A 24483-nucleotide genomic window follows, 5' to 3' on the forward strand; every position below is an offset into this window, starting at 1 on the left:
CCTTCTGAGCCCCCACGCCAGCACACGGATGCTCAGGCATGCACACACAGGCATGCAGGCACACGCACACACGTACACACACGTGCACAGAAGTTGATGCGAACCAGCGTGTGTGGGCCGATGGTAGTCAAGGGCCCCAGCTCCCATCCTGTAAACCGTGATCCAGTGAGATAAAAACGCTGGCAAAGAGTGGGTCTTATTCTTGTGCAATTAAATAAGCCCTGTAAGGGATTGGGCTTCCAAGCTGTCCGCGAACACTTAGGGGCATTTAAACTACAACCACCCACTGTCTCTATGTACCTGGAGGGGCTGCATCTTCTGAAGAGATGGGCTGATTTGGACTTGGAGTAGAATCGAGGGAGAGCAGAAGTAGGAGCAGTGGCCATATGGGCACCAGCTTAGCCCCTGGACACACGGCAGCCTTACCAACACAAGGCTCCTCACTCCCCTGCAATGTCCATCCTCTAAGTCATTGGTTAGGCCTATGCTGTAGCTCCCTGTCTCCTCCTACCTGCTTCTCATCTACCCGTGGAGCAGGATCATTGGAGTGTAACCTGTTCAGTACCCTGAGGTCCCCCACAGGGCTAGACCATAGTGCTCTATTAGAAGCAAGGTGGAATTGCGATCCATCTAGAATCTGCCAAGTCTGGGGGCAGGAGCTCCTCTCCGCAGCTCTGAAGCTTGAGGTTCTGGAGTGAGGGGGTACAGGGAGGTACTGGTGGTAAGGCCCTTGAGCCAAACATGGGTTGGGGTGACTGCTGAGTGTCCCAATAGGCCCCTCAGTAGTCCAGGACAAAAGCTCCAGGGGAGGGCTGCAAAGCAAGCTTGCAGCAGAGCCAACGTGCAGAGGGGGCATGTGCACGCCCCCTGCCCCCGCCTAGACCCAAGCACACACACAAATCTAGCCCAGTTTCAGCTCCCAGATGGGGGACCTTTGTTGGAAGTGGGGTGGCTGGGAAGGGAGGGAAGTGGGCAGTGACTGCCAAATGTGCATCAGCTTTTGCACTCAGCAGGACCGTGTGTCTCTTCAGCAACCCCTGGTGCGGCTGAGAGGCGGTGCCAACATCGGAGAGGGCCGAGTGGAGGTGCTCAAGAATGGAGAATGGGGTACCGTCTGTGACGACAAGTGGGACCTGGTGTCAGCCAGCGTGGTCTGCAGAGAGCTGGGCTTTGGGAGTGCCAAAGAGGCCATCACTGGCTCTCAGCTGGGGCAAGGTAAGGGATTGGGGCAGGGGGGTGCTCTGTGGCCTCTCTTCACAAAGAGCATGGCATGGGGAGCCCAGCCCAGGTGCACTGGCCTTGGGCCTTTCAGGGTCTTCTTGCTGTGCCTCCCGCCTGCGGCTGCCACTCTGTTAGAAAATCCCAGTCCTCTCCCCCAGCAGTCAGAGCTGGAAGGGCCTTAGGGAACACCAAGTCCGCATTTTAGGAGTTTGGAAGCTGAGACCCAGAGAAGGGAGTGAATAACCAAGATGAGACAACATATTAGCAACCAATGAATACTCTAACAATGGAGGTCTCCCAGGCCCTAACCCGGTGCTCCCCACCGTCCCACTGAGAACGCTGGAATTCTCAGGCCCTTCCTCCAGGACAGGAACACAGAATTCCTCAGGCTATGGACCAACCCGGACACAAAAGAGTCCCAAATGTCTTTTTCCTTTCCCACCATGGTGCAGCACCACAAACATTCTCTCCCCACCACCAGAGACCAGGAACAGGATGGCCCTCTCTGGATGACACGCGACGCTAATGAGAAAGGGGCCTGGTTTTCATTAAGTGTCCTGAACAGATCTTCCATTTAAGCAAAGAACAAAAATATAAGAAGCTTTCAAGCTGGTCATTCTGTTGAGAGAGCACTGATGCAAACATGACATGAGAACATGACAGATAGCTCCCCTTTCTGACAAGGAAGGAGGGGTGGCCCGTCCTGTGGGGAGAGGATGTTTCTATAATGCCGGACGTAAGGCCGTCGCCCCACAGAAAGGAATGTGGTGAGGTCATTGGTCACAGCCTGGATGAAGTAATAGCCCAGTGGACTGGAGAGAGAGAGTCCTGGCGCTGCTGGAGAGGACCTTGGTACATCTGGTCCAGCAGATGAGGCCTCAAGGCACGGGAGGGCAAGCTTGCGGTCACCCCCATAGTGAGTGGCAGAGAAAATCTAAAACCCAAGTCTTTAGCTTTCAGATTTGGGCTTCTCCCTGGATGCCCACCTTGGCCCGGTCCTGATCGCCTTCAGAGCACCTCTCTACCCCCATTCTGTAATCCCCTCAAGCTTCCTGGGCATGCACTGAAGGTTAGGGATCTAGGCTGGACTCTAACTTTGCATCGTGCCATCTGGAAGCCTCAGTTATACCACATGACAGTCCTCCTAGGAGTTCCCTTGGATCTCAGATAGTCCCACAGTCCGTTTTAGTGATGGCCGATGTGTTTGTTGGTGTGTGTTTCCCCAAGGCCTCCTATACAAAGACCACTCGCTCTGAGGAATAAATAAGCTCTGGATGACATAAGCATTCCATCTATCATGGGCGTGTGCTGTTTGACCTAGTTATTTTACTGCCTAGAGCAACCAATGGCTTCCAAGGACCTGCAGAACTCTGGAGAAAGAGACAGTTGGCATTTTCAGTGCTGTCCTGGAAAAAACCACAGGATGATTCATTATCTTCTGCCACTCTGGGCAGGTGAACTCTGCTAGGCAGAAGGGAAAAGTCCACATTCAGTGTCAAGTCACAGAGCAGACAGGCTCAGTTCCATTCTGCTGTGGCTGGTGGGCCAAGTGACCACACCCAGAGTGAGGGTGTGAAAGGCCAGGACTGGGAGCAGGCGATCTCAGTCCTCATCCTGGCCCTGCTGCCAACTTTCTCCATGACCTTGAGCAAACTCCAGGGCCTCAGATTCTTCACCGGATTCACATTTGAGGGTCTATCTGGCTCCTGCCTGTGGTGATTCTCTGAGACCTGCTCTTCTCACCAGGATGGACGTTAGGTCAGATTCAGGCCCTGTGCTTTGTGTTCTGTGACCCCAGCTGTCTGCATACATTTGGACCCCAGCTGTCTGTTTCCACATCCCCCTCCCCTCATGGCCAAGTGCTGCAGGAGGGGAGGGCCTGTGTTCTTCGTACTGAATCTTGACAGTTTATAGTGCCGTGGGATATTCATTTTATGAAGATAAATGAATGAATGAATGAATGAATGAATGAGCGAGTGAGTTCCAGTTGCATAAGTAGGATCAGCTGAATAAACACCTGGTAAAGAACTTTCAACACTCTAGACCTTAGTTGTCCAATAGAAATACAATGTGATCCACATAAGTAATTTTGAATTTTCTAATAGCCTTGCAAAAACGAATAAAAAGAAACAGGTGAAATTAATAATATAGTTTCCTTAATCTAATATATCCCCAGTATTATGATTTTGACATGTAATCAGAATGAATACTGTTAATGAGATAGTGTACATTTTGTCTATCAAGTCTTTGAACTCTAGGGTGTGTTTTATCCTTGGAGCACACCCCAGTCTGGACTGGCCACATTCCGAGTGCTCAGTGCGGCCAGTGGCTGTATTGGTCAGGGCAGTTCAAGACCAGTGGCTTTAAAACCCTTTTGCCTGAAATCCCCGAGCCGAAATCCATGTGCCAGAACAGGCCATGCACATAAAGGTGAAACAAAAGTTTCCAGAAACGATGCTTAACCTCTATAACATGCAACACACTATGCTACGTCCTGTTGTATTCTACTGCGCTCTTGAAAGTGGGATTGTAGCCGGCAGAGTTGACTGTGGGTCTGTAGTCCATGGCATCCCTCCAAGAAGTTGGGCTTCTCCTGAGTAGCCTACCTCTGCCCCCGGCCTGTGGTCACCTGGGCCAGGGTTTGTACATCAGGGAAGAACAGGGCTAAGGTGGATGTGGGGAAGCCATCGTGAGGAAGAGCCATTCAAGGGCCAGTCCAGAACCAGGACTGCTGGGAATCAGGATGCAGGTCAAGCCGAAGTCCACAAAAGTAGCCAAGAGCCCACAGGCACCACTGGGCATGCTTAGCTGTAAACCCCGGCGAGGGTGTATCTAAGGAGACAAACAGTTATTAGTGGGAGACTAACACATAGTAGACTCTTGCATAAACCTTTCCTCTCCTGGCCCGTCCTGTAGGTCAGTGATTCATAAGTGTGCATTGTTCGGGCTGGGCCCTGGAATGGACAATTCGTTAATTCCACAAACATTTGTGGTAATGGCTTCTGCTCCCCGAGGAGCTCCTGTCAAGCGGAGGAAATAAGAAATAACCTCACTCAAAGGTAAACCTGCACTAACAGAGAGGTGATGAGCTGTGAGAAGTAACACTGAGAACATTTACCATTTCCTGAGCCCCCGGTAACTTGCCATACTTTGTCTCATTCATTCCTCATAATCCCCACCCCACCAGAGAGAGATTATTATTGCCTTTGACAGATGAGGGTCGCAGGACTCAGAAAGCTCTCATTATTTCTGGAGGAGACGCAGGCCGACCTCTGGCCCATCACCTCGTCTCCTCACCAGCGAGAGGTGTGAAAGAAAATGGTGAGGGTGAGGTCGTGTCCAGCTGAGCCCAGGAGGAGGAAGGATGTGAGGTGTTCCTTGGAGGCAGGCCTCTACCTAGGTCAGCAAGACGAGCAGGGGTTGGAGGAGGCAGAGGGAGCACTCCCACATGAGGGACATGGATGCTTCTAACCGCTCAGCTCTTTCCCCGAGCAGCCCTCTGCTCCCGTCCAACACGTGGGGTTCTCTCTGCTTCAGAGACTGACTGAGGTCGAGCTGTGAGAACAGGCTGCTGGTTTGAATACTGGCTCCTCCCTCAGGTCCCCAGTTTCCTCATTTTACTGAGTTGTTGTGAGGATTGAGTTACTATATGCAACACGTGTAGGACAGAACCCAGCACCTAGTAAGCGCTCAGTGAATGTTAGGTGTCACCATCCTTATCCTCACCACCGCCATCGTCGCCGTCATCCTCCTGAAGGCCCCGCATCTAACTGATACTCAGGTCCGAGGTTGCTGCGTCTTTCCGTGTCAGTCTCACTCCCTGCACCATGGCCCCTCCCTGCTTCAGGGGCCCAGTTTGGCATCTGTAGTTCATCCCAACCTCTCCACTCCGAGTCCTTGGATGCCTCAGCCATAGTCACCAATGTGTTTTTATCAATTGTATAAAAGTCCAAGGAATCAGAAGCTTTATTGTTTATGAATTTCCAAGGAAAGGGAAAGCGGGCTCTCACTCACCAACATGGCTTGCTCCTGGAAGTTCATTTTGGCCTCGGTGAGCGTAGACACGGAGTGTCTCCAGAAACCTCCTCAATGGAAATGGGACACAGGCATGGCGCCTGCCCTTGGGGGCCCTCTGACCTGATGGGGAAGCTGACAGGGAACAGAGAGCCACCTGCGTGCTCGATGGGAGGGGGGTCCAGCTTAGACAGGGATCAGAGAGGCTTCTCTAAGGAAGTTGTCAAAGCAGAGCCCTGAAGGATGAGCAAGAGTTAGCTGGTGAGGAGGGAGGGGAGGGGCCGAGCAGAGGGACCAGGTAGGGGACGAGCTCTGCTCAATCAAGCAGCCAAAGGAGGTGGTGGTGTGGCAGAGGTGGGAGGAGCAGCGGAGCCAGAGCACCAGGTGAGCCGCCAAACTGTGCGGGGCCAAACAAGCCACTCGGGGACTGTGGATTTTACCCTTCGATGCAGTGAGAAGCCATTCTGGGGACGTATGATGGGGTGTGACATGATTCAGTATGCATTAATAGCCCTCTTGGGCTGTCTTGTGGTGAATATTTTGCACTGAGCAAGCAAGAGGGAGCCTGGAGGCTGTTGTATTTGTCCAAATGGATGATGGCAGAGTGGGACGAATGTTATGCTGGCAGACATGAAAAGCACCCGGGTTTAGGGGAGTGAACGGAATGTGGTGATGGCTTCCTTGGCAGCCACAGGGGGTGTGTGTGCCAGAGATGACCTCTGGGGTCTGGCGAGAACACCAGGCCAGATGGATACCACTTCCTGAGATGGAGAGGGCTGGCAGAGAAACAGACGGGAGAAGGTAAAGGAGGCAAAACAGGTGACTCTTCCAAGAAGTTCACCCTGATGCAGATGAAACTGACAGGCCAGAGGGCGGGATCAAGGGAGAGTTAGAAGATGGGAAGTTTGAGTGAGTGAGTGCGGAGGGGGAGGACCCCATCTAGAGGAGGATGGTGAGTGAGGGCAGGAGAGAGAGGTGATCACAGGCCGGCAGGGACCAGTGTGGGAGTCCTTGCAGCCCAGAGCTCCTAGAAAGAACTAGACTTAGAGGAGCACCTCGGCTCAGTCAGTTAAGAATCTGACTCGATCTTGGCTCAGGTCATGATCTCACGGTTCATGAGTTCAAGCCCCGAGTCAGGCTCTGTGCTGTCGGCTGTCTGTGCTTGGGATTCTCTCTCCTTCTCTCTCTGCCCCTCCTGTGTACTCACTCTCTCTCTCTCTCCCTCTCTCTCTCTCTCTCTCTAGTTCTCTCTCTCTCTCAAAATAAATAAATATGCTTAGGGGCACCTGGGTGGCTCAGTCAGTTAAGTATCTGACTTCAGCTCAGGTCATGATCTCGCAGTCCATGAGTTCGAGCCCCACATCGGGCTCTGTGCTGACAGCTCAGAGCCTGGAGCCTGCTTTGGATTCTGTGACTCCCTCTGTCTCTGCCTCTTCCCCACTCACACTCTGACTCTCTCTCTCTCTCAAAAATAAATAAACATTAAAAAACTTAAATAAATAAAAATAAATAGATATGCTTAAAAAAAAAAAAAGAACTGGACTTTGATCCAAGTTGATGGGCTAGACAGAGGGGAGGTAGCCCTGTGAGCTGAGTTGAGCTTAGACTGGTCAGATTACAAATTCTCTCTCTCCTTTCTCCCCAGCAGAGGGGGCCTCCCTTTGGTTATCTGGGTGTCTGTGAGAGAAGCTTCCCTGCATGGTCACCATAGGTCATTTGCTGGGTGCCCTTCCCTGCCGTGGGTACATCCACATGGCCAGTGCCCAGGGAGCACTGGCAGGAGACGGGATGGGGAGAGGAGAGAGGACAGAGTCTCCCTGAGGCTCCCGGTGGGCTGCTGTGTCCCTCCTCAACCAAGGGTAGCAGGTGGCCTCTCCACACAGCTTCTTTGCTCTCTTGGGTCAATACCGCCATCTTCCTTTCACTCCCACTGGCCTAGGGACCGTGTCTGTGGCCCACCATCATTAGCCTGAGTATTGGACTGTCTGTTGTGATTTTGTGATTTCCCCACACTTTGTCCATACCTTTGTTTTCAAAATCCTTTTTTCCAGCTCTGTTCAAAGCATCCACTTTGAGGGTGCCATCACTTTCCTGCGGAGACTCTGAATCTATAGGGATAGTCATCCCCTATAAAGGTTCCTAGAAATTCATAAATGCATAGAGTATTAAAGTTGAAGAGGGAACTTAGATGTCTTCTCGTCCAGTTCCTCTATTTAAGGAAGAAAACCTATTCAGAGAGGCTGAGTGGGTTGGCCAAGGTCACATAGGAAGTTAATGAGCACATTTGATTTGCTTTTATGGGAGAAGTGAATCGTAGAAAGAAGCAGTTCTTTCCAGGAAGAGGAGGCCTGGATCTTTGAGCTCATTCTGGGAAGCAGTTGGAAGTTTTAAGGATGGAGAAACATGTTCTTACTGTCTAAGATGTTCTTGCCCACTCCAGAAACTTTCCTCCACAAGGTGTCAATAGCGCATGTTTATTTCCTCCCCCAGGGATAGGACCCATCCACCTCAATGAGATCGAGTGCACTGGGAATGAGAAGTCCATTATAGACTGCAAGTTCAATGCTGAGTCTCAGGGCTGCAGCCACGAGGAAGATGCTGGTGTGAGATGTAACATCCCTGCCATGGGCCTCCAGAAAAAGGTGAGGGGATTATGTTCTGTTTTGGTGACCAAGCCCCAGAGGGTATAAGCCAGGTGGCCTCACACTGAAGACTTCTAACAGGTGATGTTAGAGTGCTCTGATGATGAACTCAGAAAGGGCTCAGGCTCCACTGCTGTCACCATTAAGGACATTGTCACCTAGCATTCATTAAATGGCCAAAGTGAGAAAACGTATATATAAACACCCCTGTCCTTAGTGGCCGATGTCGGGCATACACTGTGTGCCTCACTCTATTCTGGGACTGGACGTGTGGTGTGATCTCAGGGCAGTCCCTTCTGTAAACACCTGGGACACCCTTGGCACTCAAGGTCTGAAGCACCTGGGACACCCTTGGCATGGTCCCTAGCCAAAGACCCAGAGGAACTACGTCGACAGCAGGTCTACAAATTACACAAACATAAGCACAATATAGACAATATTTTGGGACAGAAGACTGTACTTTGGCAACCAGAGGGAAATAAGGGGAAACTTAACAGCATTACACCAGAGACACACCCTTCCTTTCCTGAGATGGAGTCTCTAAAAACCTACATCGTGTGGCTAGCATGGGTGATCTTTCCCACAGGGGTTGCCAGCAAGATGAATTCCTCCCAGTCTATCCAGTCCTACAGAAAGGCCCAGTACAGGGGCGCCTGGGTGGCTTAGTCAGTTGAGAGTCTGACTTCAGCTCAGGTCATGATCTCACAGTTCATGGGTTTGAGCCCTGCATCAGGCTCTGTGCTGACAGCTAGTTCAGAGCCTGGAGCCTGCTTTGGATTCTGTGTCTCCCTCTCTCTCTGACCCTCCCCTGCTCACACTGCCTCTCTCTCTCAGAAATAAATAAAACATTAAAAAAAAAAAAAAAAAAAAAAAAAAAAAAGGGGGGGCCCAGTACATCCTGCTTACTGCTCTTCAGTATGCCATGAACTTGTCTGGGTCCTGTGCATGATCTGCTATAGGGCTGGCATGTTGGAAGGATTTATTTAGTGCTTCTTTTATTTATTTATTTATTTTTTCAGAGAGAGAGAGAGAGAGAGAGAGAGAGCAAGCGCACAAGCCTGAGCAGGGGAGGGGGAAGAAGGAGAGAGAGAGAGAGAGAGAGAGAGAGAAACTTTTTTTATTTTTTTTTTTTACTTTTGAGAGAGACTCCTAAGCAGACCCCATGCTCAGGGTGGAGCTTGATGTGGGACTCAATCCCATGACCCTGGGATCATAACCTGAGCCCAAATCAGGACTCAGATGTTCAACCAACAGAGCTACCCAAGTGCTCCTTAAGCACTTATTTTGAAAATGAACAAATGTGGGGGCGCCTGGGTGGCTCAGTCGGATAAGCCTCTGATTCTTGATCTTGGCTCAGGTCATGATCTTATGGTTCATGGGTTCAAGCCCTGTGTTGGGCTCTGTGCTGGCATCGCATAGCCTGCTTAGGATTCTCTCTCTCTCTCTCTCTCTCTCTCTCTCTCTGCCCCTCCCCTGCTCTCTCTCTCATGCGCACGCACACGCGTTCTCTCTCAAAGTAAGTAAGTAAACATTACAAAAAAATAAAAATAAGTAAAAATGAGCAAATGCAGATATATCAGGGTGCCGGATGATTCCCCAGTCAGGTTCTTGCTTTGCTGGTGATTCTTGACCTTGGCACCAGCTTGCCAAGGATACTACTAAATTGGTCAGCCACAACATGTGTTGTGCAATTCGCGGCCCAGTGGGCCAAGAACGTGAACCCGACAGCGCTGAGCCAAGCTATGCATTTGCCTGTGGGCGAACAGGAGCACAGGCCACAAGCCCACAGCTGCGGAGAAGGCTCACCATCGCTGATTGTCTGGTGGCATCCCGAGATAGGTAACAGAGCTACAAAAGGTGACACGCCACGTGTCCCACTATGCTGTGGCACCCTTCACTTTAGGCTGATCAGAGTTGGCTGGAGCAGGGTTTCCAATACAAATGAAAGACCTGGGCCAGAGAAAGTGTTTTCTAGATGCGTTCTATGGTAGGTACGGCTGAGCCAGGCTGTGTGCTCGCTGATGCCAACGGACGCACCACGTTCCAGGCACAAACAGCCTTACCCTTGCCCTCCAGGCTGCACGAGGGGCTCCTGGAGCTCAAGCATGCGGCGTGGGGGAGTTTTATACCTGGTTGCCATCCCCCAGAAAGGAAATGGGGGCGGTCACCTGTGAAAGAAAGTCGTACAGGCTGTGCTGGTTGTCCCAGCATGGCAGCGGGCCAGCCTTCCACACGGTGTGGCCTGGGGCTCCCAGGGCTGCCGGCCACAGCGCCGAACGGAGCAATCAGGATTCCCGTGTTTTATCGCTGTTAGTTTGCCACGGCTGCCATAACAAAATACCACAGACCGGGTGGTTTAGACAGTAAAAATTTATGTTCTCCCAGTTCTAGGAGCTAGAAGTCTAAGATCAAAGTGCTGGCACAGTTGGTTGCCTCTGAGGCCTCTCTCCTTGGCTTGCAGATGGCTGCCGTCTCACTGTGGCCTCGCGTGACCTCTGTGTCTGCATCCCTGGTGCCTCTTCCTCTTCTTATAAGGACACCAGTCATATGGGACGAGGGCCCACCCTGATGACCTCATGTAACCTTCATTAGCGCTTGAAACACGCTTTCTCCAGACACAGCCATATTAGGGGCTAGGGCTTCAGCACATGGATTTTACGGGGTGGGAGGACACAGTTCACAACACTCACTCCCTGGCTGATTCCTTATTTAATTTCTTTGAGGCTTGAGTTTACTCTTTGGAAAATAGGGAGGTGAGAAAGAGGATTTCCCTAGCTTCCCTTCCAACCCTGTGCATGAGGAAATTGACTTGTCTATTGAATGTCTAATAAAAGGCCACAGACTTGGAACCCAGTGGCTTTGGGCATCCAGCCACAGCAAAGCCTCATTCCCCTCCCTGCTGGGGGCTGGCGGGGCGGGGGGGGGGGGGGGGAGGAGCCAAGCTGAGGAGGCTGGGGGAGCAGCAGGTGAGCACACCAGGGGACCCCCCCTTGCTGACCTCCAGTTCATCTCTGCACCATGGGGCTGGCCATGCCTGGTGGCAGGACCAAGCCCACGTACAGAATGTGAGTTGGAAGGTGCCCGCACCTCCTTTCCTGCTAACATCTGGTCCGGGTTACCTCGCCTCCTACTCCCTCACCTCTGCAAACAGGTATGGCACTGGTTAACCACAACCTTATCAAAACATGATGCAGCCTTGCCCTCCTCCGCGGGCTGGAAGTGTTTTGCTTTCCCTCTTCATACTCAGGGACACGTGGCTGCCTGCAGCTCACTCTCTTCTTTCAAACCCCAGACTGCTGCCCTCGGGAGCCCAGGGAAGTGCCTGGGTTATTTTCAGACATGTAGAGCAGGATTGACCTTCCCTGGTATCCTCACTGGCTGACGAGGTGGAAGAGTGAGGGCCAGAGGCCACTGGCTTCTCCGACGCCTCTTGGGGTGCCACCGGCGCTGGTGATGTCAGAGCACCTCGAGTTAGCGGGCCAGGCTGTTTCCAGAATGCTGGTGCCTAGGAGTGGGGCCCTGGGAATGGAGAGCAATGTCCCGGGCCAGGTCAGAGCCTCATGGCTCGCCTCTTGCTCCCACTGGTCTTCTCTGGAAAATGAGAAAAGGCCTCCGAGTGCATCTTGAAGCACTCAGATTCCTTCTCGCGTCATGGAAACATGGTCCCTGTCACAGAGGCTGCTCCAAGCCTATGCACAGCAGCAACATGGAGAAGGGCTTCAAGGAGAGGCCCCCACTCACCCCTGGTGACCCCACGAGTCAACCTGCAGCTACGTGCCTCAGCCAGAGGCCCTGAGATTCCCTTGGCTCGAGAATGCAGGACAGGGATGCTGCCACATGGCCAGCCACCTTTGGGAGGGCTGCACAGGCAGAGATGGACAAGGGAGAAAGTCTTCTAGAACCTCCTCAAGAGAGCCATGGACACAGAGGCCTTGCACTTGGGAGTCCCAGTGCTCTCTGGGAGCAGGACGAAGTGTGAACAGGGGTTCATCCAGCTCCTCCATCCTCACCCTTCACTGATCTCGAGATGACAAAATGATGTCAGTCTTCAGGAGGCAGTGGCCTGTGAAGGGGGCAGCTGGAGGCTCCATCTGTCCCCAGTAAGGCAGGGCACGGTCCACAGGGAATCCACAACCAGTTCTAAACCTGCCTGAAAGTCATTCTGCTCTTTAGCTTGACTGCCCGCTGCTATCTGAGCTTCAGTGCTAAGCTGGCCCACGGGACGCGTGCACCCCCTATGGGCCTCCCTCCCCACTGTCCCCCCACCCCCACCCCGGGCTTGGTGGTGGGAGCTGGGCACCACACGGTGGGGAGGGGAGGGATCTGGATGTCCCAAAGAGAAGGGAAGCTTACCTCTGGCTCCTGAGATCAGAGCCCAAGTTGTGGGAGCGCTCGGCCCGAGGCCTAGATGCAAGGCCTGCTCTGTCACAGTCCCCGGTGTCTGTCTGTCTGTCCACACACAGTGTCCAAACGGCCACGGCCAGGAGACTTGGGACCAGCAGAGGAGGGAGAGGGGATGTGGGTGAGAGGCTGACAGACTGCTCCTTGTCAAAGCAGGGAGCCCAGAGAGGCAACCCGAGACGGGTTTCAGGAGACCCAAAATAAGGTTCCTTTGTGAGTCTCGAAGCTTCAGGGGTCAGTCTGACCTCAGTGGACGGGAAATGCCTCAGAACACTAAAGTCCAGGCCCCAGGGCCCAGACCTCGCAGCCAGCGTGCTCCCTCCCCCGCCGGACTGTGAAGGCCCAACGCAGTCCTCGGGTCTGGGTCAGTGGTCCCCGCTCTGAATCCAAAGCAGCCCTGCCTGGAGCAGGAAGCTTAGCATCGATGGTTTGGAGGTAGTCTGGTATGGAAGTTATGAGGCGCTTCCCTTATCTGAGACTCTGCTTTCCTGTCTGTAGAATGGGGATGACCTAGCAGGATAGTGTGAGAGCAGAAGGAACTCATGTCCACAAGGGACTTGCACGGGCCCACAGACGCCATACGTGCTCCGAAGTCTGTCTCTAAACGTCCCGGCCCGAGCACCGTGCCTGTCTCAGAGCAGATGCTCAACGAACATCAGCTGGGTGAATGGATCTGGTGAAATCCGCACAACTGATTTCATCTCTGGGGAGGGGCTGGCATTATGGGCAGAGTTCTGTAAGCATGTAAAGGGAGTATATGGTGAAAGTAAAGGCCTTTGTTAGGTCTCAGGTAGGCAGAAGGGCTGGCCTGGGGTTACGCAGAGGTGTCCCTGATGGGTTTTTACACCCACCCTGCCCAAAGCACTGGCCCTTCCTTGGGATGTTGGAGGTGAGTGGCCTGCCTCCTGCCATTCTGGGATTTTATAAATGGCTCTGCTCATCTTATTTGTTTGTGTTTTTACATAGACCCAAAGATATACAACCCATATCTAAGACAGTGCCTGGTGCCCACCTTCACCTGGGGTCCTCAGCCTCAGACACTCAGGAATACAAACATTGGCCTCCAGAAGGCCAGCCCCCTTCTTGCATGCTCTGACCCCTTCTATTTCTTCTGAAACGAGGTTTGATGTCTGATGGGACTCCTACCCTAATAAAGATCATTGCTATAATGATGGCTAATATTTCTTGAGCACCTACTTTGTGCCAGACTCTGTCTGAGCACTTTACATGAACTCATTTATTTTTTTTATTCATTTATTCTGAGAGAGAGCGTGAGTAAGCATGTGTGAGCAGGGAGAGAATCCCAAGCAGGCTCCGTGCCATCCGTAGAGAGCCCAACGTGGGGCTCAAACCCATGAGCTGTGAGATCATGACCTGAGCCAAAATCAGGATCAGACACTTAACTGACTGAGCCACCCAGGTGCCCCTGAATTGTCTCATTTAATTCTTCCACTCAACAAGCCTGGGACATAGGCCTAGCATCATGGCTGCCCTTGACTTGTCTGTTTGCCAGCTGACCTCACTGACTTTTGCAACCCCTAAGCCCATAGTATGAATTGAGATTCCTGCCCTAGGAGTTATGGCTGCTAAGAACTGGTGAGCCAACAGCCCAGTCTGCTGAGGGTCCCTGGAGGTGTCCTGCCTTGTCCCAAAGGAATGAATTACTAGACATATAAAGGGAAGGAGGAGGGTAAGGTGTTTGGTTCAGATGTTACATTTTTAGAAACATTCCCCAACCTCCAGATCTCTCTGCCTGACCTCATGTAAGTTGGTCCATGCCTTCAGTCCATAAGACTGGTCACTTATTCATTCATTCCAAAAGTGGTGTTGGAGAACCTAACATTTGTGAGGTGCTTGCTTACTTATTGATCACACAGCAAACCACACAAGTGCAACTCTGCCCTTGGGAGCTTATATTCTGGCAGAGGAGACAGGCGTTAAACAAACTGTAAGGTAGCTTATTTATAACTGTCATAAAGCTAAGAAGGAAACAGGTGGGGAGCAATGGAATGTGTACGTGGGCCCTGACCCTGTGGGGTTCAGGTGACCCTGGTGATAGAGAAGTGTCGTTGGGTATGGAATCGGAAAGACAGACAAGGATCAGCCAGGCAGAAGGGCATCTGTATGCGGTGGGCTTCAGTGTGAGACGTGTGACTTACTGTATTAATTGCTCAGGAAAGTTAGGTAGCCACAGAAACAGAGATAAGGCCCACGTGCCTGGAGGTGAGAGAACAGGAGGCAAGAGTGAGCAGTGGAGGAAAGTGAAGCCGCTGACGTGTTCTGAGCAGGGAAGTGACACAGTTGGGCGGTTTTCAAAGACGACTCTGGCTTCTGACTAGACAATAGGGCGATGGAGTCCAGAGTAGGGGAGGCAGGGGGGCGGAGGTCTGGCTCAGGCAGGAGGTGATGGCGCCCAGGACAAGAGGGTCTGCACGGAGCCGGAGGGAAGCGATGGATTGGAAAGAGACTTTGGAGATTAAATCCATGGAGGAAGATTTTGACAGGATGTGGGGGAAGAGAGAGGATGGGGTCGAGGATGGGGTAGAGAACGGCTCCAAGATATCTGGCTTGTAAAACAGAGTAGATTCGAGATCAGCAAACTAGAGTTCGCGGGCCAAGCCTATCCCCCTGCCTGGTTTTGTAATTATAGTTTTCCCGGAACACGGCCATGCCTGGCCATTTACACATCTGCCATGGCTGCTCTTAAGCGACGCGGCCGAGCTGAGCGGTTATGACATGGAGCATAAGGCCCCCAGAGCCTAAGCTACCACCTGGCCCTTTATTGAAAGCTTGATTCCCCTGGAGTGGCTGGCAGTGCCTTTTGCTGAAATAGGGAGTGAGGGAGAGTTAGAGCACAGGCTTAGCTGGGGACAGAAAAGATGCCAGGTTCTGATTCGGGCCTTTCCAAGGTGCCAAGCAGAACCGTCAAATAGGCAGCTGGCTACAGGGTCTCAGAACGGAGTTCTGGTGGAGAGGACAGTGGGGGCGGGGGCAGATGGGATCGGGGGCTCGAACCAGCTGAGCAGAGGGTATGGTGATGACAAAAGGGCCCAGGAAGGAGTCTTAGGCCCCTGGATGCATCCCCCCCCCCAGGGTCTGATTCTAAGGGCAGCCCCTGCAGGTAGTCTCAGGGAGAGCAGCAGGGGGTAGACACCAGTGCCACTTGGGGAGGTGGGGGTCAGTGCCTTCCCTCCAGCTACACAGGGTTCTAAGGCTCCAGGATGCCTGTGGATGGGCACCGAATATGTCAGACCATGCTGGGCACGATAGGGGCACACAGTAGGCTGTCAGTGATGCTGTTGAATCCAGCTGTGTCCCAGGCAGGACCCCCTGGCTTGGGGAAATTGAGACTGATGGCAGTGTGGTGGGGCTGCCATCATAGCTGCCCCCTGTCTCTACCTGCTGACCATGCCTTTCTCTCTGCCCACAGCTGCGCCTGAACGGGGGCCGGAACCCTTACGAGGGCCGAGTGGAGGTGCTGGTGGAGAGGAATGGGTCCCTCGTATGGGGGACGGTGTGTGGTGAGAACTGGGGCATTGTGGAGGCCATGGTGGTCTGCCGGCAGCTGGGCCTGGGCTTTGCCAGCAACGCCTTCCAGGTGAGAAGCCCCAGCCTCAGACCCCTCTATCCAGTCTGACGTTGCCCCCACAGTCAGCCCCTATTTTCCATGAACCTTCTCCAGCTATCCGGAAGGTGGAGAGCAAAGTGCACTGGGCCCTGGAGGGAAGGGGAGGTGGGTCGGAACCTCATCTCTGCCCTAGCTCTGCCCCTCACAGCCCTGAGTCCTTGGGTGGGTCATCCTCCCTTCTGGCCTGTTTCCCCACTACAGAGTAAGGGGGTGGACTCAGCTCTGAGTGCCGGGAACCACCCTGGACTGTGAGCTGATTCCGGGATCTCCTGATGCGCCTGTTCAGAGGGAGCAACTCGGCTCTCTGGGGCAGCAGAAACCGTCCAGCCCAAGGCCCAGCACCCCAGAAGCCTTAGCTCACTCCCCTGGAGGCCCCTCTGGCCAGACCACATTTCCTAGCTGGTGTCTGTACTCCTGCATTCTCCCTGGGATTGGCTGGTAAATCTCCAAGCCTTGTCCCACATCTGTGCCCTCCATCCCCCAGCCCCTTCCTTAAAGAGAGGGACTCAGATGAAGGCAGCTAAGCTCCCTGCCGCTGTTGGAAGGCAGCAGAGGAAAGGCAAGAAGCCCTTTGGCTTCAAAAACCATTGACTTCTGTTCCCTATACTGTGAGGGAACATTGTCAGGAAGAGGCTGGGGCAGGGGGAGGCGGGGAAGAGCCAGAGATAGGAGGCTCAAGGTCTATTTCCAACTGTACCCGCCTTCCAGCCTGCTGCATAATGGTCTAGGACAAAGCAGCCAGCCTTCCATGCCTCAGTGTGTCTCCCTGTGACATGGAATGGTCTCAGGTACTCAGTATCCCGGCTCCAATACCTTCTCACAGAAGAGGAAAATGGCTAGAGCCCACACCTCGCTTGGCTAAGCCTGACTCCAGCTCCTGTGCTGTCATTCCCCAGGACGGGATTTCTTAGGGAGAGACTCAGGACAAGTCCGCAGCCTTGCTGAGCCTGATTGCCTGCTGCAGGCTGGATGGGTCCAGGGCAGGAGTGGAGTCCCTCGCAGAGGCTGCCCTGTGGCTCCTCCTCCAGCCTTCAGAAGGGTCAGGCCTCCAACAGCACTGCCCACACCCTCTGGGGTCCTGGCTTCCCAGAGTGTCTCTGCTTATACTGCTTTGACCAGCCAAGGCGCTCTCTCAGGCTCCAAAGGGAGTGGAAAAACGGCATTCTCTAGGAGGCTGCTTGTCCTGCTTTTTATGTCAGTGTCTCCCTGGAGCCCTGTGTTGAGGATCCTGAGAGCACACTGGGTTTAGAGAAGAGAGTGCTGTGTTTGATTAGTCATGTCTGCCCTGGGCGCAGGGCGGGAAAGCAAGCAGCATGAGTTGCAGGTGCCTGCCATTTCTGATGCACAGCATTCAGCAGCTGTTTGACCAAAGTCTTAGCTCTGCCTTCCCCGCAGGGAGCAGTGGCAGAACCAGAGGGCGAGTGTCTCCCTCACTCTGCCACCAGCAAAGCGCGTGCCCCAGGTAAATGGCTGTTTGTGCCTCAGCTGTCTCCATCTGAAAAAAATGGGACTCATTTAGCTTTAGCCTGGGGATTTTTGTGAGGCCAAAAGTTGACAGAATATGAGAGAGTGACAGTTCAAGGTGACCCACTTCCCATTTCTTTTGCTTCATCCAGGAGACCTGGTATTGGCACGGGGACATCTTCGCCAACAAAGTGGTCATGAGCGGAGTGAAGTGTTCGGGAACGGAGCTGTCCCTGGCGCACTGCCGTCACGACGAGGATGTGACCTGCCCCCAGGGCGCAGTGCAATATGGGGCTGGAGTCGCCTGCTCAGAAAGTGAGTGTCCCTGGGAGTCCTGTCCCACCTTCGCCGCCAGGCTCCAGAGAGCCTCCCTGATTATTCCTTGAGAGGTTCTGGGGCCTCCGCTCTGAGCGGTGCCAAAGAGGAAAGCAGAGACTCATTTTAGGAGAAAAGAGTTGGGTGGGGGGAGCTACCCCCAACCGGCAACCCCACAATTTGCCTGCTGACAGTGCAAGGACAAGCAAGAGGGACAGACTTGGGAGTCTGGGAGCCTTGGGTTCAAATGGCAGGGCCAGTGTAGACGAAGTGACTGAGAACTCCTTGTTCTGACCAGTTTATGAGGAAGACCGCACCTTCCTCGGAGGATCTCTGAGGTCAGTAAAGCAGACTAAGTACATACAAGGTGCTCCACGTGTGTTGGCTTCCTTCCTCTCACCTTGCTCCAAAGAGCATTTCCTGTTTTCACACCTTGGAGGAAACTTAGCTTCCGGGCGATTCCCTGGGAATCCCAGAGATCCTAAAAACACAGAAGGAGAAACTCACTCAAAATGGCTCAGCTCATGAAGGCTCCCTTCTGTGCTGAGAGAGAGAGAGGGGACGAGCCATGCAGCCTTGTGAGCACACTGCTCTCCTGATGCCCAGACTCTGCTCTCCCCACCCCTGACCTTATAAAACCACGCTTAGCCTTCTCCCTCGTGAATCTGGGAGGTGGCAGAGGCCTACGATCTGGCCAGAGAACTGGAGACCAGACCCCCACTCACCATTTATTAGCTGACCTTGGCAAGTTAGTTAACCACTATGATCGACAGCTGATGTCTTTTCTGAGACACTGGAAATTAAATGGGACGATGAATACATACACATGCACATTAAACAGTGATGTGTACCTCTTACCATCACGCAGACCCAGGGGAAGAATACACCTGGGCTCAGTGAGCTGCATCCGCCCATCGACCCCGTTAGACTCAGTCACCCAAGCCTTGTAAGGTGGGGGGCTGTCCACCCTGGTGTGAGCTTCTCTGGGCAGACGGCACATTGTTATCATGTCCCATCTGAGGATCTGAGGAGACCATCATCCTTGCCAGCACCGCCACCGCCCCCCCCCCGCCCCCCGCCCAGAAGAACATTAGAACATTCTGGCAGAAAGAAGCAGTCAGAGGTCTTTGCTTGGCTTCTTAATTTATTTTATTTTGTAATATACCATCATTTCCAAAAGGAAATTCATATGAACCTCAGTAAAATGTAGCATAAGAGAAAAGCAGATACAAAAGGAGTACCCGGGTGGCTCAGTCCATTAAGTGACTCTTTTTTTTTTTTTTAATGTTTATTTATTTATTTTTGATAGAGAGAGCGTAAGTAGGGGAAGGGCAGGGAGAGAGAAGGAGAGAATCCTAAGCAGACCCCGTGCTGTCAGTGCAGAGCCCGACACGGAGCTCGAACTCAAAAACCGCAAGATCACGACCTGAGCCAAAGTCAGATGCTTATCTGACTGCCGACTTTTGATTTCATGATCTCGGAGTAGTGAGATCAAGGCCCATGTCAGGCTTCATGGTGACAGCACAGAGCCTGCTTGAGATTCTGCCTCTCCCTCTCTCTCTGCTCTTCCCACCAACCCCTCTCTCTGAAAAGAAATACAAATAAAACACTTACAAAACCAACAAGTAGGGGTTGGCAAAAAGTAGTGGCTCAAAATGGAACCAAGCTAGAGGTTAATAAAAATTTGTAGTGTGGAGTCCTATACATTTACTCTTGGGAGGTCATAAAATTCACCATGAGCTTCCTAACAGCCAACAAACAAAGGAAACCTGGTCATTAATACCAGTATCCATGAAATAGAAACAAACCCAGGAGGTAAAAGCAGCTCACTGTTCTAGTTACCAAGATGGAAGGGAATTTCTCATGAAGTTATGAGATAAACGGTCCTACTGATCCTCGTGACAGATGAAAAGTATCACGGGGCCCTGAGAACCCCTCAAATTAGGCTAAAGGTATCACTCGGGGTGCCTACAGAAGGGGAGCAGTAGCCATTTGGGCCAGGAACACCGCTCTTGGCTGATCTGGCTTAATGCATGTGAGAGCATTCAGAGACAGAGTATATTCTGCAGGCAACCATCCAACCAGTTACACCTGTATCTGCAAGTCTTCCTTGATCTCTCTCTTTCTTGCTCCCCACCCACCCCCATATACAATCCATTTCATTTTTACCTTTCCCTGTGTTCTTGACTCCCTCTACCTCCTTCCGTCTGGCTGTCTCAGCCGGTGTCCAGATGACCTCTTTGCATCCTGCAGAGGCCCCTCAGCGGGATCCCCACGGCGACACGTGCCCCTCCAATTGCTCCCCCTCCCAGAAGCGGGAATCCGTCTCCGTCTCCCACTCATGCCTCCGTCCTGTTCAAACCTGTCCAAGCTTTCCTACAGTGCTTAGGTGAACGCAGGGACTTACACAAGGCAGGTGTTGTCCAGCCTCATTTTGGGTCACCCTCCACCCCCACCGCTCCTTAGTGTCCCAACCACACAGGCTTTGGCCCTCCTTCGTGCCGCAGGGCCTGGCACATGCTACTTGACATTGTAGAGATACTTCCTATAATCCCTGCTCATCCTCCAGGGAGCCACAAAAACATAACTGCCTCCAAGGAAATTCTTCCTGACCTCCTCCCCCAGACTGGCTCCCCCTCTCATAATTCCCAGCACACCCCGTATTTCTCCTTCTAGCTCTGGACACAACTGTAAGTAAGTAGTATGTGCTTCTGTCTCTCCTGCCACAGTGTAAGGTCTGCCTTGTTGAGCACTGTCCAGAGAGCCCAGTGCAACGTGCACTATAACACTTGGTGGATGGGCAGATGAATTCATGCTTCAGATGAGCTTCTGGTGGATGTTTTGGATGTTAGGGAGGTCAAGGCCCCATTCTGTGGCAGGTGCTGAGAGCCCGGCTCCCCGGCTGCCAGCTAACTGCAGACCATGTGTGAGCTGGAGCTAGGGCAGGCCTCCTCCCAGAAAGAGGAGACAGCAATGGACACCCATTTGCTCAGCTCAGAGGTGAGCAAAGGGGCTGTCGGTTGAGTACCGGGTAGGGTAGAGACAATGAATTAGAGACTCGTAACACCCTCCGATAAAAGTGCGCCCAGAACACCCAGTACCAGCAGTGCTGCATCCTGGCACGTGCCCTCCAAGAGGAACTATTTCAGCAAATGAGGGCCTCTGATTTACGTCTTCCACTCCTTAACCACATCCCACCAGTGCGCCCCCTTCGTACCCTTCAGTTCCACGTCCAGGCCCTGCAGGTGGATTTGCTCTCTAGAAGTTGCCGGCCCCGTGCCGGAAATTGTGTCCTGAGCTGCCCTGTTCCACATGCAGCCGGGAGGCCAAAGGGAATGCTCCGGGCTCTGGCGAACTTGAGGGAAGCAAAGCTCACAGGTGCACAACCGCTTCAGACATTTACAAGCAACTTGAAGGAAATGAAAGGATGGGTCTGATTGTACATCATATACAATAATTTTGTGAACTGAAATGTACTAGAAATAGTCAATGGAATCTGACTTTTAAAGGGAAACTTACAAGTTAATTCTTTTGTATAGAAGCTAAACCTTCTAATAGAATTGTTTATTTAGCAAACAGACTATTGCCATTGGTAATTTTTTTTAACACCTGCTATGTGCAGTGTGCTGAGAAAATCAAGTTTTGTTTTAAAAGAAGTACCTAGGGGCACCTGGGTGGCTCAGTCACTTAAGCTTCCAACTTGGGCTCAGGTCATGATCTTGCAGTTCGTGAGTTCAAGCCCTGCATCGGGCTCTGCACTGACAGTTCAGAGCCTAGAGCCTGCCTCAGATTCTGTGTCTCCCTGTCTCTCTGCCCTTGCCCTGCTTGCGTTTGCTCTCTGCCTCTCTCTCTCTGAAAAATAAACATTAAAAAAATTTTGTAATAAATTAAAAAAACATAAAAGAAGTACCTGGGGGAAACCCTCATGTAGAGCAACAGTATGAGTAGAAACTGAAAGGATCCATTAAGAAGGTAATTTGGCAGGGGCGCCTGGGTGGCTCAGTCAGTTCAGCTTCCAACTTGGGCTCAGGTCATGATCTTGCAGTCCCTGGGTTTGAGCCCCACATCGGGCTCTGTACTGACAGCTCAGAGCCTGGAGCCTGCTTCAGATTCCGTGTCTCCCTCTCTCTCTCTCTCTCTCTCTCTCTCTCTGCCCCTCCCCCGCTGCGCTCTCTCTCTTAAAAGTAAATAAACATTTAAAAAGAAAACGAAGGTAATTTAGCAATATGCATCAGAGCCTTGAAAACCTACAGACCTCCATCCCAGCAATTTCAATTACAGAAATACATTCTAAAGAAATAAAGTTAAATACAGATATACTACAGGATGTTTTAACTGTGCAAAATGCTAAGCAACCAATGCATCTAAAAATATGAGGTAGGGCTATGAATTAAATACATGGGCCATGGGAGTACCTGGGTGGCTCAGTCGGTTAAGCATCTGACTTCAGCTCAGGTCATGATCTCACGGTTCGTGGGTTCAAGCCCTGCGTCGGGCTCGGTGCTGACAGCTCAGAGCCTGGAGCCTGTTTCAGATTCTGTATCTCCCTCTCTCTCTGACCCTCCCCTGTACATGCTATCTCTCGCTCTCTCAGAAATGAATTTTAAAAAAATTAAAAATAAATATGTAGCCATGAAATGCATGTTCTAATAGATATGTATTAACAAGGAAGTACCTCAAGGTATATTTTTAAGGGAAACAGTATTAGCAGACTGTGAGTCTACATACAATATTACACATGTTGTAGACTGTATCGTTCCCGGGAGAATCAGACCAAGAATCAGGGAGGCACACTATCATTGCTATTGTTTGTTGTTTATGATGGAAAATCTCCAGCCACCCCAAAGGAAAAAGAACAATATAATGAACCCTCATGTACCATCACCCAGACTGAACAATTGCCAGCATTTTGCCCACCGGTGTGCGCCACTTTGCACTGATAACTGCAGATGTGTCCAAGAGGACCCTCAGAGAAGGGGAGGAGGAATTTGGGGTGACGTTTCTCAAGGACAGTGACCTTGAGGGGCCAAGAGCCAGTCCCAGATGGTGCTGGTGGGGGGGTGTCTGGTCTTGCCTGAACATCGTGTCTGCCCTCCCTAGCTGCCCCTGACCTGGTCCTCAATGCGGAGATTGTCCAGCAGAGCACCTACCTGGAGGACCGTCCCATGTTCATGCTCCAGTGCGCCATGGAGGAGAACTGCCTGTCCGCCTCGGCTGCCCGGACCGACCCCACCACAGGCTACCGCCGCCTCCTGCGTTTCTCCTCCCAGATCCACAACAATGGGCAGTCTGACTTCCGGCCCAAGAATGGCCGCCACGCGTGGATCTGGCACGACTGCCACAGGTGAGCCCTCCGCTCATCGTTAGCAAGCTGCCCTGGCCCCACACGCTGCAGGGCCGGCTGGGATTCAGAGTCTCAGGGGGCCCCGGAGAGAGCTGACATGCCACACATCCGGAAGGCAGGGTCTTCCTGCATCGGAGGGGCCGTCACAATGGCCTTCGACATTTATCCCGCCATTCTCCACTCTCAACTGCCCTGGCCTGCCTCCCCTTCCCTGAGCCCAGTCTCTTTCTTGCCTCCAATGCCGCTAATGTTAGGAAACAAACGTTTTTTTTGAGGACCCGATGTCTCTCCATTGACCCTTTGGTCAGTGGTTTTCAAGTGCATCTACGGAAAGTTCACGATCCGCAGGGTGCTTAGGGGTTCTGCAATTTTTGGCCTCTGGGTTCATTCATCAATGTATTTTAAACATCTCGAGGAAGACAGTGGATGTGGAGACAAGAGTTCTAGGCCCAGTAGTCATGGGACCTGGTCTCTCAACCCAGCTGTGCCTCTAACCAGCTGCACGATGTCAGGCCATCTGGGCTACATCACCGGGGACCTCCAGTGTCCCTGCCAGCCCTCAGTCTGTGGACTCAGTCCCAGTGCTATAAATCCTGCACCAGAACGGAGTGAAACCCTGGAGCCAGCCCTAGCTGGAGCCCACAGAAGCCACCCCATTCATCTCCTGGCTGTTTCTTTTTTTTTTTTTTTTTTTACATTTCCTTGATCCTTACTCCAATCCAGAACCCACTGCTCCAGCTCATTCACATTTTCCTGCTGAGGCCTGAGTTGGGCAGGTAGAGGGAACAGAAGTGAGCACACTTGTGAAAACGAAGGGGCTGTGCAACAGGGCAGCCGTGCCCCTGAGGGGTCCACAGCAAGCCCCCTCCCATACACCAGTCCCCTCTCGGCAACACAGCTGTCGTACTTGGTCTCTGCGTCTCACGGGGAGGCCCAAGGGCTGGCGGAGCCTGCCCGCTGCGCACCTTCCCACCAGAGTCTGCATTTTGTCAGCACCCCACCCCCCACCCCGGTGATGTGCGCACCTCACGTCAGAGTCTGAGAAGTCCCAGCCCGGCTGACCGCTAGGCGTCCTTCCAGCTTGGAAATGTAGCAGCCACTGTGAGGGGCACAAGAACTGACGTTTATCGACCCCCTTCTAAATGCCAGGCACATGGAACCCTCATTTTCAAGGGTAAGGAAATGGAGGTTCGTGTCTACATGGCCTGCCCGGGATAACATGAAAAGTTGCCCGGCAGGGATCCTCCACTCCCGGCTGTCTGACCCAGAGCATGTGCTCTCTCTGTGACCTCTGCTGAATCTTCATCAGCAGGCTAGCCCTGTCTGCTTTTTCCTGTCACAGCTGACGGTCCAGTCACCTTCAAACCAGTCTTGGGACAGAGCCGTTCAGTCTGTTGCAAAAGAAAAGACTCCGGTAGAACTTAGGGTGTTGATTTTCCTTTATAATTATTATC

The 24483-nt window shown here is 52.4% G+C and overlaps 1 protein-coding gene across 3 annotated transcripts in view; it reads left to right on the plus strand.

The window, feature by feature from the left end:
• LOXL2 (lysyl oxidase like 2) overlaps window positions 1–24483 on the plus strand; it is a 94598-nt gene that overhangs the window by 60906 nt on the left and 9209 nt on the right. For all 3 annotated transcript variants that reach the window (XM_039243769.1, XM_039243771.1, XM_039243770.1), the window contains 5 exons: window positions 1032–1215; window positions 7726–7877; window positions 15709–15876; window positions 17523–17685; window positions 22786–23029. In XM_039243769.1, coding sequence (XP_039099700.1) covers window positions 1032–1215; window positions 7726–7877; window positions 15709–15876; window positions 17523–17685; window positions 22786–23029 — 911 coding nt within the window. The remainder of the gene's footprint in view (window positions 1–1031; window positions 1216–7725; window positions 7878–15708; window positions 15877–17522; window positions 17686–22785; window positions 23030–24483) is intronic.

This window comes from Hyaena hyaena, unplaced genomic scaffold (assembly GCF_003009895.1).
Source record: "Hyaena hyaena isolate Hyena2069 unplaced genomic scaffold, ASM300989v1 scaffold_230, whole genome shotgun sequence".
Classification (NCBI taxonomy): Eukaryota; Metazoa; Chordata; class Mammalia; order Carnivora; family Hyaenidae; genus Hyaena; species Hyaena hyaena.